Source organism: Aythya ferina (genome assembly GCF_964211825.1).
Source record: "Aythya ferina genome assembly, chromosome: 22".
Taxonomy (NCBI): Eukaryota; Metazoa; Chordata; class Aves; order Anseriformes; family Anatidae; genus Aythya; species Aythya ferina.
This window is the reverse complement of record NC_140320.1, coordinates 1,710,181-1,730,098: the sequence shown is the minus strand read 5'-3', so window position 1 is coordinate 1,730,098 and position 19,918 is coordinate 1,710,181. Positions and strand designations below refer to the sequence as shown.

Below are 19,918 nucleotides of genomic sequence, written 5' to 3'. Positions count from 1 at the left end.
CACCCTCAGTAAGTTTGCAGATGACACCAAGCTATGCGCGTGTGTCGATCTGCTCGAGGGTAGGAAGGCTCTGCAGGAGGATCTGGATAGGCTGCACCGATGGGCTGAGGTCAACTGCATGAAGTTCAACAAGGCCAAGTGCCGGGTCCTGCACCTGGGGCGCAATAACCCCAAGCAGAGCTACAGGCTGGGAGATGAGTGGTTGGAGAGCTGCCTGGTGGAGGACCTGGGAGTATTGGTGGACAGTTGGCTGAATATGAGCCAGCAGTGTGCTCACATGGCCAAGAAGGCCAACAGCATCCTGGCTTGTATAAGAAACAGTGTGACCAGCAGGGCTAGGGAGGTGATCGTCCCCCTGTACTCGGCTCTGGTGAAGCCGCACCTCGAGTACTGTGTTCAGTTTTGGGCCCCTCGCTACAAGAAGGACATTGAGGTGCTTGAGCGAGTCCAGAGAAGGGCGATGAAGCTGGTGAGGGGCCTGGAGAACAAGTCCTACGAGGAGCGGCTGAGGGAGCTGGGCTTGTTCAGCCTGGAGGAGGCTCAGGGGCCACCTTATCACTCTCTACAGATACCTTAAAGGAGGCTGTAGAGAGGTGGGGGTTGGTCTGTTCTCCCACGTGCTTGGTGACAGGACGAGGGGGAATGGGCTTAAGTTGTGCCAGGGGAGTTTTAGGTTGGATGTTAGGAAGCACTTCTATACCGAAAGGGTTGTTAGACATTGGAACAGGCTGCCCAGGGAAGTGGTGGAGTCACCATCCCTGGAAGTCTTCAAAAGACATTTAGATGTAGAGCTTAGGGATATGGTTTAGTGGGGACTGTTAGTGTTAGGTCAGAGGTTGGACTCGATGATCTTGAGGTCTCTTCCAACCTAGAAATTCTGTGATTCTGTGAAATGTCCTCTGAAGTACAGCATGCAGAAGCAAATAAGGGATTGTGGCGATTTCTCAGTCTGTTATTTCTGACACTGGTGACTAAACCTGGCTCAGCTGAAGGCCATACTGGCAGCTTACCAAGAGAGCAAGAGCTGCTTTAGAGCAAAAAACTGAGAAAATTGGAAAAGCTGTCATCTTTGGGGAGATGCTTGGACTTGCAGTCCTGCTTTTGTTTTTCTCCTAGCGACCAGTATTCAAATGACAAAACACGTCACAATGGTACAGCGCTTATGTCACGTAGATACCTCACTAGGGTTCTGAACCCCAGACGAGGTTGTGTGTGATAGCGAAGTTTCTTGGTATAGTACGTTAATTTGTAAGAAAATAGCTAGTATTTTGGATTATCGGATTTACTTTTACAATTGTTACAAGCTTTGGATATTAGCAGAAGAGCGACACTTCCATATATGTAAGTAATTTCAGGGTGTAGCAGGTTGTGGTGGGGAAGCTGGCTGTGCTTTTTGGTCACGCAGGGGAAGAGGCCCCGTGTCCATGTCTCCGTCACAGCAGCAGGTCTGCGTACATGCCGTGCAGTCATGTTCCCCACCAAAACAGAGGGTGGGGAGGCTTTGTGGAGGTCTGTGGTCACTGGTTCAGCATCCACAGCTGTAGAACAGCAAAATGTCTTCTCCAGGGCTGTATGGGAGTGCTGAGAGGATAAATGACTGTGCATAAAGTGCTTTGACCTGTAAACTGCTGCATTACTACAAGATTTTTTTATTGATCATAATAGGCCATTGAAGCATTTAGAAGTAGTCATTAGGTATTAAAAGCTTCACAAAGTAAATTATGCTGTGCTGCTGTGGTCTCTTCCTCGTCCCCCCAAGGAATATATATGTATCTTGTCCATGTTTTTAATTGGGGAAATGATCTGCACTTAGGAGTAAATCTTCAGCTAGTGTTGTTATTCATTATAGATTTTTTTTTTTCTAATTCAACAGAAGATTTGACTGGGGTATCTGGCAGAAATATTGCAAGCTCCAATGCTGCCTTCAGATCCTTGTTTGCGTGGTGTTCTACCTATGTAGAATGTAATTTCAAGCTCTTTATACAGTCATTTTGTGATTTACATTTGTGCAAAGACATCTTGTTTACAAAAATGCTACAAAGTCCTCGTTAGACAGGTGCAAGTTAAAAGCTTTGGATGGGTCCCATAACTGCTGGGCCACATCCAGACCCACTGGTATGGGATTAAAACAGGAGCACGAAGAGCAGCGCTGAGCATGAGTGGCTGTCTACAAATCAAAACACAAAGATATTGCTAAGACGTTTTCATCACTTCCAAATGATTTGCAGAATGGGATTGCTGGATCTGTTGGTTACTTGTGGAAGAGTTGTCCTTTTCCTCATCTAACCAGCATGGGTGAGTGTGTAACGCTGTGCTGCTGTCCTCTGTTTGCGCAGGGAAGGAGCTGGATTGTGAAGCGGAGTTACGAAGACTTTAGAGTCCTCGATAAACATCTTCATCTGTGTATTTACGACCGTCGCTTCTCCCAGCTCTCAGAGCTACCTCGCTCCGATGTCGTCAAAGACAATCCCGAAGTAAGTTATCAGCTCTGCAGATATTTAAAGTCACCAGCAAGGGGATGACAGATATTTATGAGTAAGGACACAGTGGTTTTAATGTGGCCTGAGTTAGATTTGGAAATTAATTGAAGTAATATGACCAGTGTGTGTTTTCTACACTTTGATTTCCGTGGTTTAAAGGGAAATGGCCTGCAAGTTCATAGGAATTACTGTGCCTCTAAGTGTGGGGTGATTGTGAAGAGAATCAGGAAGGAGGCTGCACCATTAGCACCTTAGATAAGAGTTTTGGTATGCCTTTGGGAATTTTTTCAGTCATGCAGATATTTACTGACTTAACACTATCAACATTCCTTGGAAATCATGCTGTTCTGGGACTACAGCACTGCAAGAGTAATACCACTTGGAATGCTAGATTGTATTTATAAACTGCAAATTACTGAAGTTGGCTTTTAAGAGCATTGACATTAGTGTAATATTTAAATTGTATTTAAAAATATTATAGAGTGCTTTTTCCTACGTAAGAGGTATCTTTCATTTCTTGTCTTACCACCTTTGCTCAGAAAACGATGAGTCTTTGCTGTTGATAACCTGGGGATTTATTCATGTCCAAAATAATTTTCTGGGAAGTAGCAGGTGCATCTTGACTGCATCATTTAGAAAGATGGGGACAGGGAGACAATGCAATGTGTGGCCACAGAAGGTTATTTGAGCCAGCAGAGCATGACAAAACAGCCTCTGTTGGGCCTCAGTCTGTCTGTGGGAAGAGTGTGCATCACAGCCACAGACAGTGCCCATTGCTGCGTTTCACAGGTCACTGGTCTCGGGGACCTGTGCTTGTGTGTTTGCCCCCTGCCATCAAGCACAAGTATGAAAAAATCCTGACGTGCTGTGTTGGAAGGCTAATGTTGCCTGCCCACAAGATGTGTAACTGAAAAGGGAGATCAGAAAATTGAAGCCATTCCAAGCATTCAAAGCAGAATCTATCCAGGATGTATAAATCAGAGTCTGTGCTCTCAGTGCCAACTGGGTGAGGATTGATTGCTTTAGAGCTACACACAATGGCTGAAATCAGTACCCCACTGAAGTCTACAGGGCTTTCGCCATTGGATATGGAAGATTGATAATGCTTTTCCATTTCTCATCAGAGAATGTGATTTATTAGTTGCTTTGATTTCATGCAGGTTATTTCTAAAGAGAATTTGAGGTCATTAGTCTCTTAAATTCAACATAAGAAGCAATATCCAGGATAATAAATTCCTGCATTCATTTTTTGAAAATATATTTTAAACATTCCTATTTCTTAAATCTTCATTTGTACAGCTGATCAAATACATTTAATACGTACTTTATATCTGGAGGCTGAAGATCTGCATTGTGTCCGTAAGCACAGAAGATGTAAAGATGTCGAGCAGCTCTACTGCTCTGTGGAATGGAATTCTGCAGCTGTGTGTCTCGTGCTGTAATTTTATTTTGAATTGGCTACATTTGAACAGATGTTTGAGGAACTGTTTTAAACAGTCTTACAAACTCTGGGCTACAGTATTGCTTTATAACACTGTTGGTGAAGCTGCGGAAAGACTTCACCAGCTTCTCTTTTATGAAAGCAAATTTATTGCTACATAAGGGACCTTGCTAAGTGTATTTTTAAAACCCTCTTGTTCTATTTGAAATATTACTCTCACCAAGGGGTCAGTCTGAGTTGCCACATTCTTAAGGGTTTGCAAGTGGGTGGAAATGGCAGCCCGTGGTGTTTTTTGTTTGTTTGTTTTTTCTAAATGGTTCTCAGATGTGTTTGATGACCATAATACAAATGATTTGATTGTGTATGAAATTCACAATAAGAGGAGGGCTTTAAATTTAAATATCCTGACAGGGGAAATTACTAAAAATCTACTATCCTAAAAACAAACAAACAAACAAACAAACAAAAACACATTATTACTTTCACAGGGAGCTGCTTCTTTAGATAGTTTTTTTCTGTGCAATCATTGCTATACACCATGTATAGCTTGCCCCTCTCCAAATGACAGATCTCCTATGTTTCTGTAATACTTGCCTGTTCCAGGGAATAAATTCTGGTAGTTCTGAAGAGGTCTCTCAAAACTAAACTGCATGAACAGAAAACCAGTATGCGTATTCCTTTTCTCTTCCAGCTTGTCAGCCATATTCTGATGGCTTACGTGACCCGATTATCGGCCATCGCAGGCAATAAGATCAACTGCGGGCCGGCTCTAACATGGATGGAGGTATAGTATGAAGTTCTTTGTTTTGTGACATTAACGAGCAGAGCAAGACACAGATATGCTCTTCTGCCTTTCCAGAGAGGTATAATCCTTCCAGATCTATTGGTGTCACTGAAGAAATATCCTAAAAGCTTGATTTCCTTGCTATAGGCATGTAGGTGGCCACAAGAAAGGTATAGTACAAACAGAATCGGATCCTGTGTTACAGAAATACAGGAGCTTTTTTTGCCTTCCGCTTGGATTTTGTCTCTCAAAGACGTGTCATTCTTCTGATATCACAAAGTAGCATAAAGTGGCAATTCTAGTGCAGCAGGGATTAAGCCAGCAGACCACCTAGGCAAGTCCAGCCCGTGGCTGGAGTCTCCAAGTGATAGGTTGCAGGAAGCGAATGCATTCTTAGCATTTTTTTTGGCAAGACAATAGTGCAAGCACACTAAATTTAAAACTGTTGGAGCTGTCTAAGTTATGCTGTTTGTCTGTCCTCTCCCCCCTCCCCCTTTTCCCCTGTAATAGCTGCAGAAACAATAAATATTATCTGCTCCTGTTTGCCATCACTGTTGGCTGAATGGCTCAACAGAGCCTGCTTTGTGCTTGCAGTGGCACGGTTTGTGTATTGTGGAGTGCAGCTGTAGCTTTGGTTTCTCTGTTAATGGTCTTCTACCATCTGAAACAATAGACCTTCTTGGGCAAAGAGCGCAGAAAAGAATGGGGCTAAATGATTGAGGCCACCTGTCTGTGTCAGCGATGCCATTGCTGATTAGTCTGGGAGGAGATGTGTGTGTCTTTGCATTGCCTGATGATGATGCTGCACACCAGGAGCACAAACAACTAGACTTGCAATTCTTTTTCATAAATGCTTGTGATAAGGACTGAATGCATTTCCTGCAGGTTTCCCTGTGGATATGCTCCTCACCCGGAAATCCCTTGGGATGAGACAAATCCTGGAAACCTCAGAATGAAGGGAGAAAGGAAGTTAGAGAGAAAAATGAAACTACCGTCTTTATAGCAACACAGTGAAATACAGATTGCAGCAAGTCTACTTTACATACTGCACTTGCTGCGATGCAATTTGAATTCTCTAGAATAACCTTTTCAATTAACTGAGATCCTTGCAAAATTTTACATGGACACAAAAATCTAGAAATTTTGAAAGCAGGCCGATGATTGCCCCAAAGGGGTGCAGCCATGTTTTCTTAAAATAAAAAGAAATACAAAGGCAGGAGAAAGCTGAAAGTGCCACAAGTTTACAATTTAACAGCATTTCCCCCGTACCTCAATACCTCTCCTTGAACATTAGTTCCACTTCACAGAGTTATTTTGAGAGAATTATTGTTGTCGTCTTTGTGTTGTCCTTTTAAATACTTCAGGAAAACCAATACAATTCAGTGATAAAGGGAGGTGCCAATGCTCGCTATCATGCTGTTGTTTGTATGTAGAGATGTTTAAATACAACATTTTTGCCATTAAATGGATGTCAGGGGACATACGACCTTCTGAAATATGCTTTATGAATTGTTCTTCCTCTTCATTTCTGTGTGTGTTGTGCCCTACAATGTCTCTTCGTGCTGCTCTCCTCAGGGGGCCCCCAAGCTGTGCTGTCTCTGTGAATCAGCTTGAAATCTCTGCCGTGTATGAACACCAATAAAATGCCTGCTCACTTGTCCTCAGCTGCCTCACAGTCCCCTGTGCTCTTTGTTTCAGCTTGATAATAAGGGAAATCACCTGCTAATCCATGAAGAGTCACCCATCAATATTCCTGCTATTGCCGCTGCCCATGTTATCAAAAGGTATATTGCCCAGGCAGGAGATGAGCTCTCCTTTGAGGTGAGTAATTAAAGAAGCTTGCGTTCTTTGTTGTCATATACAGGAGAGTGTTACGTGTGTGTACATCAGGAATACACTCAGGCACCTTCAGAATGTTTTTTGAGGTGAAGCTTAGAAGATTCAGTGAAATATTAGACTTGCACTTGGTTGGCTACAGGGAGGAGTTCAGTCATCTATAAAATATAGCTTTACTTGGCATTAGAGTCTTCTGATTAAACAGATACTGCCAAGTATTCTAGCCTGGTCTCAGAGCAGCAGCAGATCCTGCATAGCTTGTCCTGCACAGTGTATTAAAAGTATGTTAAATCTGTTCAGGAAGGCTGTCCACATATGTGTGTTTGTGGACACATGCCAATTTAATTATTCATTGGCCAGTTCTGTACAACCTGTGTTACTAATAGCAAGTCCATGTCTAAAACCATTTTTAAGAACTTCTGTTCCTATGGAGTGTAAAGAACCAGATCGTTAAAGAATGTAGTACTTAAGGGGCAAGTGATAATCCAAATCTGTTCTGAAAATCTTACTTGATGCAGAGCAGGAGTTGCTGTGAGGCAAAGTTCTTGCAGATCAGGCCCTGGTATCCTTTGGGTATCTGGTTCTCCTTGTCCTTTCTATCCAGAAAGCAACATTTTATGCTCTGATAGTGTGCAGTGGCAGTATCAATGGAATGTGCGTAGTGTTATATAAAGAAAGTGTAAAGGAAAACAGTTAGTGCCCAAAGCAGTTTCCGTGATCACATTCTTAACATGCAACACAGGAAGTAAAACTAATAGTGATAGTCTGTTGCTGCCAGGGCTTTGCTCATATTCAAAATCGAGGCAATTATTAGTGTACACCAAAGAACTGAGCTAATCAGAAAGACATATGGGTATGTCATCTTCCAAGTTAAAATGCATGCAGAACAGGGTACAGGCTGTTTGTCAGTCTCTCAGTATTAATAAAAGCATTAGGATGGCAGTCCCTGCTTGTAAATCTTGCAACTCAGAGCCAGCAGGCTATGTTGGCCTAACAACTGTCATGCAGTTGGGCAAGTTGTTATGAGGCATAGTAAGCAAGCAGGGAACCCAAGGCATGTGTTTCTTTCCAAGTTTGTGCAGTGAGAAACCTTGGCAGAACAGAAATGGAACGGGTTCAGTAGTTTCACAATGTTGTGCTCTGTTCTCTAACCCACACTACAGTTTTATATTTAAGCTATTGTTAATTTCTAATAAGCAGTTGTGAAAGTAGCTGACTGGTATTTGCTCCTCAGTAGTAAGGAAAATGTCTGGTTTCCCTGCTCATTGTGGTGACAGCATAGTTTCCTTGAAGGGAGTCTGCTCTGTTGTTGGTTTGCTATTCCTTGAGCAAATCACTTCGCCTCCCTGTGTCTCTGCTAGCCCTATCTGAAAAAAATGGGGATCCATCAATGCAAAATATCAGGTGAAAAATGGGCATTAGTGTTAACAGTTTGCTATACCCAGCTACAGTGTTTGCTTAGGTTCTGCCTTGTCTGCTCTGGCCCGTCTCATTTTTTGGTATAGAGGCCCCGCAGATTCTCACCAAGCTGATTTTAGTACTGATTATACTGATTTTCATTTCAGCTCTTGCAGTATTACATTTTTATGGGGTTTAGTAAAACTTCAGATAACCTGTTTTGTCTCCCTTAATAATGCTCGTTTTGTTAATAATGGTCGTTAGTGATGGTTGCAGTACCATCTTCTTCTCTGTTCATTTTCTAATTAAGAAAAATATGTAAAATATGTCTTGGTCAGTTTGTGAATACTAAAGGGAGCGTTTAAGTTTTTGCCATGAACAGAAACAAGCAGATACATGTTGATGCCTACATATGCATAATGTAAGGCTTGTACTAAAAATTAGTTCAGCTACTTGAGAATATTTTCCAAAGTGTTTTATGCTATTCCTGCAAACTTACGTGTGCAGTTTAATCAGAACACTTCTGTACCTTTTGGCAGAGAGCCTGTGGCTTTTGAGAATTGTTTCCTTATGAACAGCTTATCCTGTATGTTGTATAATGCAGTAACTCCTCTACCTTACAGTTCAATTTTACAAAGGCAGCTCTCTCAAGATTTGCACTGGTGCAATTGCTCACAAGCATTATGATTTTTTGCAGTGCTGCAGAATGCAGTCATTTGAACTGTGTTCGCCTCCCAGCTGCACTGCAAGCTGTGACTGATGTTGCTGTTCTCTTACAGGTGGGAGACATTGTGTCTGTTATTGATATGCCCCCAAAGGAGTTGACCACCTGGTGGAGAGGCAAGCATGGATTTCAGGTAGGCACAAGTTTCAGACTTGATAATGCAACTCAAATAAAGTCAGGATACTCAGTTTAGAACTGCTATGCCTGTGCAGGATTGCTTATGGATATAACCAGTGAACCTGCACTGGTGTAAGAGGACTTTCCCTTTTGCTCTGGACCTTGGGCTAGAGCAGAAGTGTGGTCTTCATAGGCAGTTATCTCCTTACTTAACTGTGCGGGGTAAGGATAGCTGGTACCCTTTGATGTTGATCAACAACTGGACTGATGCTAGCAGAAGCTTATACTCCACCCCCGTGAGACAGCTGACATGCTGTTCTTTCCACTACTAAGTCAAGCAGAACATGGAGGATTCACAGAAAGTTGGTAAGACTCTGCCACTGACTTGGACAAACCACTCAACTAATCTGTGCTTTCATGTCTACATTTATTAGAATGTGTTAACATTACTAGTACTGTAAATGTTACAGCAGAGAAATTTAGACTGAATTTGCAAAAGATCCTAAACTGATGTTTGACTTAAGTACCAAAACCTTTGAGTTGAGTGCACTTTCCTTCCAAAACAGTTGTTATTCTGTCCCTTGGATCTTCTCATTAGGAAATTAAAATTAAACTAAAAGTGTTTACAAAACAAAGCCCCAGAGCTACTGATGGGTGGGGTAACTGTCTTTCTACCTCCTCACACTGCAGTATCGTGCTGTTTCAGCTCCTTTCAAGCAGGAGGAATTTTCATACTGCTTTTGTTCTCTGTAAGTAGGTGGAATTTTGAGTTTGCTCTGGAGGGGGTCAGAACTGACCAAACAGTTGTATGTTTTGGCCTAGAAAGTCTTCTCAAAGTATCCCAGATTTTCCCTGACAGACCTTCCTGTGCCAGATCCAGGGTATGGTTCTGCTGTCATTAATACCAGGGCTGTGTACAGTACAAATCCCATCTGAATGGAGTGTTAGTTATATGATTGCATTTCTGTCCGATGAGCCAGAGCATGAGATACAGCTTTTGTTGGTTTTATATCAGGTGTGGGAGTTCTGATAATGTCTCATTTGTAAAATGAGAGCAGCGTGGACATACGGTATGGGCTCTGAAATTAATCTGGTTTCTGGTGTTAGCACACCAGTATTTCTTGAATAGACTTGACTGTTCTTCTAGCTTTGAACTGTGTTATATCTTTGCAGGACTTTTGTTCTGAACTTAGAATCCCTAAAGCTGTACTTTCTGTACTACGAAAAATGAGTGCAGTGCTTTGGTACTACTCAGAATGATCAGACTGTGTGCAGCTCTCAAGGGAATCAGTAAAACCAAACAAAAATATGTGGTGATGTGTGTGTGAGTGCAGACACTTTGTACAAAGCTGATTGTGTCCCCTGTAGGACATGGGTTCTGTTACTCGGTGCAGCCTCCCTGCTCGCCATCAGGCTGGTTGCAATTGTGACTAGATGTGAAGAGCACCACCAGTGATTAAAGACACAAGAGGCAAGGGAGCTATTTTGCAGTTTGTTGCTGCCGTCTGTCTCAGATCAGAGCAATGGTGTTGTGCTTTCCCAGCATAAAGATTTGTTGATGAGCAAAGCACTTGAAAAGCAGTTGTCTGTATCCGTGCAGTCAGTATCCTGACACAACAGTTCTGAACAGCTGCAGAAATAAGGTGCTGTATTTTTATTTAACAGAAAATTTGGGGTGGAATAATCCTGCATGTTAACTTGTAAGCAGGAGTCTTCACAATGCGAATCAGGTCATGGCCACTGAACTGAAAGACTGAAAATACTGCAGCTATAACGTGTGTTTCAGTATTTCCGTATTTGTGTTTGCACAAATGCAGAAAATGAAGTTAGCGTCCTTTAAGAAGGTACTGCCTGTCAGCTGAGATAGGGTGACAGACCATCTGTACGCTTTTTGCTCCTGCTGACTGCGGAGTAAAGCTGGTTAGCTCAGAGGTGGGGTTCAACAGCTGTATCTCAGTCGACAGGCAGTAATTTCATAAGCTATGCTAACTCAGTTATAACTGCATAAACATATCTCTTCACACAACCATGGATCTGATTTGCAGAGGAGTGCATTTTTCCTCTGAGTCGACAGTTTTTGTCATTTCTTTGAAATGCACTTATCAGAGCTTTTTATTTTCATGAAACATCATCAGCTATCAGGAGATGCAAATTCTAGGGTTGTACAAAGAGGAAGAGGGTTTTTTAACCCCTGTTTCAAGTTTAAGGCCCGAAAGCTGTGAGTGTATACAAAAAGTCCATTTCCTGATGTAATGTGGTTTTTCGGTCACACTAACTACTGCAGCAAAAGGAGAATTTGGAAAAAGGAAATTTTTCTTTGATATTAATACACCAGACCTAGAGATGTGTTGCAGCTTAGTGTCATCAATTAATACTTAAAAAGAGCGTACAGGTGAAGGACGTTGTTCTAGTAATACACGCGAGAACTGTGCAGCCTTTTCAGTTAATTATAGGGAAACAATTCTGTTCCCATTTGGGAACAACAGCCATTGTAAAAGTGATAGCAATCTGCTGAGCCAGTTGTTTTAATTAATAAATCAATGAAGACTGTCTTGCCAGATTGTTGGGATTCTGAGATCAGCTGTCCTGCAGGGAGCGAAGACTTGCTTGTAACATTACACAGTCTGTGAAATCCATAGTAGTGTGTTGCTGATAGTATACAAAGCTTCAGACAGGGCTTTGAGCCTCGTCTCTTACCTCAAAGCAAATCACCGTTAGGATAGACACCTGTGCTTCTGGCAGTGGTGTCCCAAGGGTGAGATGTAGAACAAGATATACTGGGTGGGCTTCATTTTTTGAAATATCCTTTAATAGTCTGGCCTTTATGGCGGAAGCCTTTGGGAAGTCTTTCAGCTGATTGCCTGTGCATGGTAAATTCATGCTGCAGGACTGGGAATGCAGGACACCCACCGAGCACGCAGCTGCCTGAGAGTGCACTCACTGCCTGAGTGAGGAGCTGCTGTCCATCAGCAGCTTCATCCTTTGGGTTCTGGGTTGCAGTTGCAGGCGGCTTTCTCCCAATACCTGGCCTAATGGCGGCATTGCAAAACGTTTAATCCTGGGCAGAACAAAACAACCCATTAGGCTTCTTATCGTTTTCTCTGGTTAAAGTAAAATGATTTTTAAGATGTTCTTCCTCAAGCTTTTTTTTTTTTTTTTCTTTTCAAATGTCCTCAGTGAGTCACTGCTTTCAGTGTAAGATTGTTACCTAAATTACAGCCACCTCCATGTTAACAGCCTCCCAGCCTTCTTTGTTCTCTTCTTCTTTTCCTTCATGCTTTGTCTTTAAAATCAGTAACTCTGTGTCAGACAGCTGAATCACTAGGGACAGGCCCTTTTCTGATGCACAACTGCCTTTTGATGTTCTTAATAATTCTGTCTTTTGGGAACGGCTTCATTAATTGCACCGCTGCACAACAGCGAGCTGCACAGCTGCTGGAGTTGGCACAAAGCAATGCACAAGTGTGTGCAACCAGGGGTGGGCTGGACTTCTTTGGAATCAGCCTCTTACAAGAGCTGGAACTGGGTGTGAAACTGCAGGCCCATCCTTCCAAGCATATTCCATGCTGGACCTCACCATGGGATTTAGGACTGAATAGGTTTCCCAAAAAGGGACGCTTTTTGTCTTGGACTGGTCAGGAGTGAGAGAGGCTGTTAATCGAGAGCTTTTTTTTCTTTTCCTTGTGCATAATTTTATAATAAATACCATGTACGTGATGGGAACATAGGGTACCAATTAGTAAAAATGGCCTGGGAAAGCAGAGCACATTTTTGTGGCAAGTGTCACTTTGGAAGGACCAGTCCTTAAATTAAGACATGCAAAGGCAAAGTTGGATTTCTGGCTCACGTGCTTTGGTCTGGGAGCTCGGTGCTAGCAGCAGCCATCTGGTTGGGGGATGATATCACCTGCGGAACAGGCGGCGTGCGAGAGCCCCGTGGCCATGTCACCAGTGACGTCCCTTCCCAGCCAGATGGCCCCCACCATTCATAGAAGGATGCCAACTGCAGCGACAGATCGGGCAAAACAATGCCTGAACTGATTTGCCACGACAAAACGTTTCCTCCTCCGCATGCATCCACCGTGCTATTCCTGGAGGCGCGCAGCAGGAGTTTGAAGGGGCACTCGGACAGGAGCTGGCGTCCCCCTTGGCACCCCCAGCCAGCGAGCATGGCTGGAGTGGATGCACTTCTCATCAGGAGCAGCAGGGATTTCTCACACCTCACTGTTGGGGCGTGTGTGACCTTTGGTTGCAGCATTGAGCTGCCTGCCAGCTCTGCCACCCCGGCAGGTGGGGATGCTGAAGGGTGGCAGCCTTTGACGGCCTCACCTGGTGTGGGGGTGTGCCAGTGGAGGGGGAACATCCTCAAGTCTGGTAAAGGAGAGCTGAATGCCTCGGCCACCAAACTCTTTTAATTCCTTTTATTCGCAGAAAGGATTTCCCTGTAGGACATTATATATTATTTCTCCATTCCATGATATAAAGCAGGTTCCCAAAGAAATACAGGCCTTTGGTACATAGAGAAGCAAGGGAATAACTGCTGTAGGTCATTAGTACACGGATTTATCTTCGTGTTGATTCTTTCAAGAAAATTGTAGGCCTTATCATGTTAGATATAAAGGCTTCTCCTAAATTTTACTCTAATTCTCCTCTGTAGCCAAGGATTTATTAATGTGTTGTTTGTTTGTTTGTTTGTTTGGTGTGGCTTAAATGTAAGAAAGTGGATCTAGGGGGAAGGTATGATGGAGAAGAGAAGGAGAGAGAGAGAGCAAGATGGGAGACGAGTGCTCGTGCTCCCATCCAGCAGTGAGAAACGAACACAATGTGTGTGAGGTGGAGGCTGGATCGAAGCAGGAATTAAATTCTTCCTTGCTGTACCTGCGCAGGGTGCATCTGTTTTATTTCTGCCCCAGCCACTAGTATTGTTTCCTGGAAAACAGTACAGTGAAAATTCTGCTCATGAAAGCCAAATAAGCCATAAAAAGATGTTGTTTTGGTGTTAGGTCTTGCTAGCCTGTCACAATTTAAAACTAAAAGAGGGGAAAAAAAGAAAAAAAAAGAAGTTTAAGCCATACTGTAGCTGATGTCAAGACCAAAAAGCAATCCAAATGTCTCAAGCAATGTTTCATTTGCCATTTGTGTTACTGATACATTCTCACTTCTTTGAATTCCCTCCTCCCACAGAAAATGATTACTGTTATTTTGACTTTCCCATAAAACTAGAAGATGCTCCAGGCTTTAGCAGTCTCTGTGGGGAAAAAAAGACACAGTAGCTGTTTCAGGAATGTTTGTATGTTATAGTAGTGTGTGCTCTCCTCCTTCCATTGAGGTGTGTAGTGATTTTTTAACCTTCAGGTGACCTTGTATTTATCTAAATGTATATTATCTGTGCTATTAATTTTTGTATGTTACCAAATCCTTTAATCCTGGCTCAAGCACTAACAGTGCCTTGCTACATCTGTTGAGATTAACTCTTGGACTAAACTCATGTATTTATACAAAATCGTGGAAAACTTTCTGTGGAAGTAAAAGCAGCATCTTTTAAGTGGGTGGGAATGAGGCACAAGTCATAGGTTATGACCCTGAAGATGATCTCCTGAGGATCTTGCAAGAAAAGTCAGAATAAATATGTCAAAAAATGTAAGCCAACAGAACTGCTACCGGTAAGTTAACGTCAGAGAGTTTGTAAACACTAATAAAGTAAAAATTCCCTTTCCCTTAACAGTTCATTACAATTATTCATTCTAAACATGGCAAAACTGACATGTTGAGAGCAGGTGCCATGTTTTATTTGGGAAAGGTTTTGAGGTACCCAGAAGCAGTGACATAACCATTTGGCACCTTGTTTCATTTCCAAATTCATGGTTAGCATTGTATATTGCATCGAGAAAAAGGAAAAACACCATATTAAGAATCAAAGGCAAATAAGCTTTTAATTACAGTATGGGATTTGGGGTTGAGTTTAGATCCACCATTTTTCATTACAATTAATGGAAGCTTGGTGTCCAAATATTTTGTTTCTTCGCAGGCATAGACTTGTGGGCAATTTGAAAAAAAAAAAAAAAAAGTTCTTAAAGCACTGAGAATGCAAGAAACTAATTCACTGCAGCTATAGAGTGTCCCAAATCTATCGTTTTTTGTGATGGGACTGAGACTTTCACCAGATGTGTGCTTTCTTCCTAATTTAAAAATTGTCTCCTGCATCTCTTGCATGGAAAATGTCCAAAGAAGACTTTTAGCTCTAGCAAAGTATTTAGAAATATACATAATGTATTTTGTTTGAATACCAATACTTGCTGTGTATGTACAATCAGCATGTTTCCCAGCACCTAGCAGAGAAGCACCCTTGTGCTTTGAGCTGCCCGATGAGGGGTCCCTGCGTGCCCTGCTAGCATTCATGCTGGTTGCCTTGTGTTAATCAGCGTGTTTCTGTCTGTACCCTGCACACAGATCTCTGCTGTGCTGCGTCATTTCCTTGCAAAGCTGGCACGCTCAGGTAGCAAGGGGCAGATTGAAGCCTTGCATTGCCTTGGTTTTGGACGGGCTCAGTCCAAAAACAGCTAAAAGGAAACCCAGCTAAAGTCTTTCTCAAGTTCCAGGCCATCTTTGAGATTCAGGGGTGTGTAACATACTTGTCCTCTCCCTGCTCCATGCACATGGTTGCAAGTTGACTCTCTCTGTCCTGTGCACTAAGCTTAGGAAACAGAACTGTATTTTACAGAACTAATCACTCGGTTTGTAGACTTTTTGGCTGCAACATTTTGAAAAATTACTACTTTTATGCAGGTCATTTTATGTTGGATAATGTTATGGAGCATCAGGCATAACATTTTCCTTGAAATATGCTTGCGGTTGCTGGTTTAACTGTTCAAATCTTAAAAACACTGCATTCAATAGTATTCCTTTCTTTTTTTTCCTTCCTATAGGTTGGATTTTTCCCTAGCGAATGTGTTGAACTAATTAACGACAAAGTCCCTCAGTCTGTGACCAGTGCCAATTTTGGTAATTCAGTGCCAAAGCCAGGTATGTTTGTTAGATTTTATAGTGTGGTGAAATTAAATGCAGAGGGTTGTTTTTTTCAAGTTCCATGTTTGTTTAATACCTCCTTTATACACTATGTTATACTCTGTGTTGATCATCCTTTATGTGTACCATGTTATTTTCTATGTGTTGATCATCTACACATTACCTCTCTCTGAATATTCGCCACTGTTAAATGTCTTTCATCTATGGTATATCAGTGGTGTAGCCAGTATCAATGTTCATCTCCTGCATGACTTGAAAGATTTCAGGCATGTAAGAATTTAAGATTCCTTCAGTAATCTGTAACTAGCAATTCCATGCAATATCCCAGTTCATGGTGTCCAGAGAATGTTTCACATTAGTGTTTTGTTTTTTATAAAGAACACACAGGTGGTCCAAAAAATGTTTTTGCTGACATAGATGGAATAGATAAATAAGGTACTGCAAGCTGCTTTCTGTTTGGGGATTGATGAAGAAAGTCAGATATAGCAGAACTTGGAATCCTAATTGCCTCTGTGCTTGGCGTATAACTCTACCCACTTCCTACAGCCCTTCTGGCCAGTTCAGTGTTGTATGAAATACAGGCAAATTACTGCCAGGCTCTGCTGATGAAAGGAAAAATAAACAGGAGATAAGATCTTGGATCTCATCCTGTTGTCATCCTAGTATATATTGGACGTAATTTCAGGTATATGTGCTGGTAAAACTAAGATCTCTATAGAATTTACTGGTACTTAAGGTTTTGTTTTATTCTTCATATTTTTTATACATTCATGTTTATACATTCATGTTTATTCATTCATGTTTATATGTGTGTATCTTGTGTATCAAGAGAAACAATCTAAAATTGCTGATCTTTCTTAAAACACTAGGCAGCAGACAAGGTGAGTTGGATAGCTGGTTAACTGGTGTTCTTTTCATCTGTTTTCTCTGTTTTAATGATGATCCTTATCTTCACAAGATTACTGATTTGATCCATCAAAAACAAAAAGATGCATTTCCAAAGTCTGATTTTTACTACGGGAAATTAATTTTATCGATCTTATGTTAGGGCTTGGGACTTTTGGTTTAGTGGTAAAAAGTCACAAACACCCTAAGCTATCAGTGTACTGCATTAATCTGCGTGCTTCAAAGAGCTGACAATTCAGGGAAATAGTTTTTGCAGCTATTGGTATCTCTAGCCCTTGTTATTCTTGGGAACATGCAAATGTATTTGTTAGAATTAGTGTCACAGAGATCACTAGCAATTCAAAGCCCTGCAGCAGGTGGTCATTCCATAAATCCAGTATCTGCCTTTTGTTGTTTGAAGTTGATCTCTAAATACCGTGATCACTCACTGCTCTGTACTCTATCAGCTGAAGCATGTAGACAAGGGAACTTTAAATCTAAATACAGGCTGGGCTGCTAGATGCAATCATAAGCAAGTGTTTACTATTAAATATGGCTCAGGCAATTAAATGTCATGAACTGCTAGTGAGTAGTTTCTTGCTATGCTTTAATGAGAGATAATGAAGCAGCATAGATTAATAGATTCTATTTGTCTTTAACAACACACTAGGGGGTGGATTTCCCCTTTCAGTCCTGGGAAATGTTTGTTATAAAGTTGATACCAAAAGCCCAAGTCCTATTAAAACTAATGTGTTGAAAGATATTGCCAAGTCATGAGGCTGTCCCTGTTGACCTTCCCTGATAGTTGTTCAGGCGAACAATTAAAGGCAAAAGACTGCTCTAGAAGAACACTAATAAGGGCTCAGATGCAAGGACGGCTACAACAGTTGCAGCTGTTTGTGTAATCCTTCCCTGCCCTTCCTGTGCACACAGAATTTATACCATTTCACTGCGGCATTCTGCTTCTATTTTTTCCACCTTTGGAGGCTACAGCACTTGCATGCTGGAGGCCGATGTCCGGAGATTTCCTTGGTTGGTACAGAAGTTGGGGCATGGAGGCAGCTGAAAGGACTAGGAGGAGACTCCCATGGTTAAGGCATGTCAAATGCTATGGTGGGGAACTCAAGGCACTCATCTGCCTGGAGGAAAAAAAAATGATGTGTGAAATACAGGAGGGGTGAGAAAATAAAGGGCGAGGAAGGAGTTCCAGTTTCCTAGTCTGGGTTACCACACAGGTGCCCAAGCTGCCTTGCCTTGTTAATACAGCTCAGGCAGGTGGCATGGAGCAGAAATGAGTTGCTAGAGCACTCGGAGTGCCTTAAGAAGCACTGCTGCAAAATGTGAAATTGGATTCTTCCAAGCAGTTCCTTCAAAGCCTTGCCAGGAATTGCACTGCTGGGGTCATGCAGAAGAACTTGCTTTTTGCTCACCCATATTCTGTGCATTTAATGCATTTTGACCTGTTGCTGACACATGTGGGGTATTTCCCTGTAAACTAACTACATAAACTAATTTCCCCCTGGTAGCTATATTTTAAACATTAGATTGGCTTTTTCCAAGGAATAGAGACTTTCCTTTAAGGAACCTCTTGGAGATTTTGTCCTTATTCAATATTGTCAGAGTATTTCATCCAGAACTAATGTGAAGTTTTAGATTTGGCATGGATAACAAATACTTATCAACATGCAAGCTTTATTTTATTTAATCAAAATGTGGTGTGTAGAGCATCTAGGACATTGTGTATCTGCAGCATAAAGCTCTTTGCCATGAAGGAATTCACAAACGTAAAACTGGTTGTGTTGTTTAATTGTCCATAGATTTGGCTGCATTGAGTAATCTAATGAAAAGCAGATGGAAAGCGAAGAACTTCCTGCCCTCTGTTTTTATTAGTATTTATAATTAGAGGTTTTGATTTGCTGAAGTGATGAGGACAACATTTTAATAGAACCATAAAATATTGCAACAGCCTTAAATACAGTACAAATAATGACTGAAGCTCAAATAGAAATGAAAGGCAGGCAGTGGGAGCGGAGCTGAGTTCAAACTCTGCTTTTAGAAACAACATTTTCATTGACTGTGGAAGTAGAAGGCTCACAGCAGTGATAATGCAGCCAGTGCCTGAGATAAAGAGAAGGAAAATGGACCACGGGGGAAAGCTGTCCATTTTATTCAATTTTGAAAATTCAAGGTAGTAAGAAAGAATATTGGTTTTGCCTCAATCACCTCTGAAATTCATTTGAAAATGAAGTTTGGATTGTCAAAATTATCTCCCAGAATGCTGCAACGGTAGGTATACTTGCAGATACCTATATAGATACATACAATTAAGGTAGGTTTCATTATTGCTTAAGAAAGTGGTTTGGAGTTTTTCAAACTTTGGACACATGAGAAAGCCATATGAGAAGAAGATGGAGTGCTCAGGAAGTTACCTGTTGAGTGGTGATTTCCCTTCAGGGTTGTGCTAAGCCTGTGCCCCCATTCTTTCAGGTAAGATGTAAACCAATATCCTGCTTGTTTCAATGTGTGTAAAAAACACCATAAAGGTCCGGGAAGGGAAGCAGGCTCAACAAATCTGTTTTCTTGAGTACTTGACTTCTCCTGTCTGAATTCTTCCTGAATTCTTATTCACATACAGGATTCTAAGGTTTACTTCTTGTCCTAAACTATTATACTGAGTTGATATCTAATATGTTGCAGTTCATATCATTTGGTGACAATTTAGCCAAATTTCAGTACTGCAATAGATTGAATCAGCTTGTATTTATTACAATTTTTAAATAGATGGGATGAAAGGTTGCATTTGAATTTCAGATAGTTGGTGAGAAGGTAAGCTTTTAAATATTCATTGCGGTGCTTAGAAGAAAAAAAGTGAATAGCTGTTGTGTTTTTTTCCTTGTAAGTGAACGTTTGGGAATTGCCCATAGACTGTGGCTGTGTTTACTTTTCTCATCCACTTCTTCCATCTCTGGTTGGTCTTTTCTGGAAACAGTGTTTATGTCTGTGTGCTCGTACAGTCCGTGCTCATTGCTTTGGTGTAATTAAGTCACAGGCAGCATGTCTCAGCTATCTGTTTCCGTCCATTCTCATGATTCTGGATATTTGTAGTTTAACAGTATTTAAAATCACATACCATGCTTCACCTCATACACGCTATTTGTTTCGTGTCTACTGCTAACAAGTAGTTCTTGCTGCGTACCAAATCTTCACTGCCCTGTGCCTTGGCGTGGT

At 41.6% G+C, this 19,918-nt stretch overlaps 1 protein-coding gene across 10 annotated transcripts in view; it reads left to right on the top strand.

Moving 5' to 3' along the window:
• Positions 1-19,918, top strand: part of ARHGAP32 (Rho GTPase activating protein 32) — a 265,176-nt gene that overhangs the window by 177,603 nt on the left and 67,655 nt on the right. For all 10 annotated transcript variants that reach the window (XM_084495627.1, XM_084495629.1, XM_084495626.1 and 7 more), the window contains 5 exons: positions 2,337-2,474; positions 4,613-4,705; positions 6,404-6,526; positions 8,719-8,796; positions 15,706-15,802. In XM_084495627.1, the coding sequence (XP_084351753.1) occupies positions 2,337-2,474; positions 4,613-4,705; positions 6,404-6,526; positions 8,719-8,796; positions 15,706-15,802 (529 nt within the window). The remainder of the gene's footprint in view (positions 1-2,336; positions 2,475-4,612; positions 4,706-6,403; positions 6,527-8,718; positions 8,797-15,705; positions 15,803-19,918) is intronic.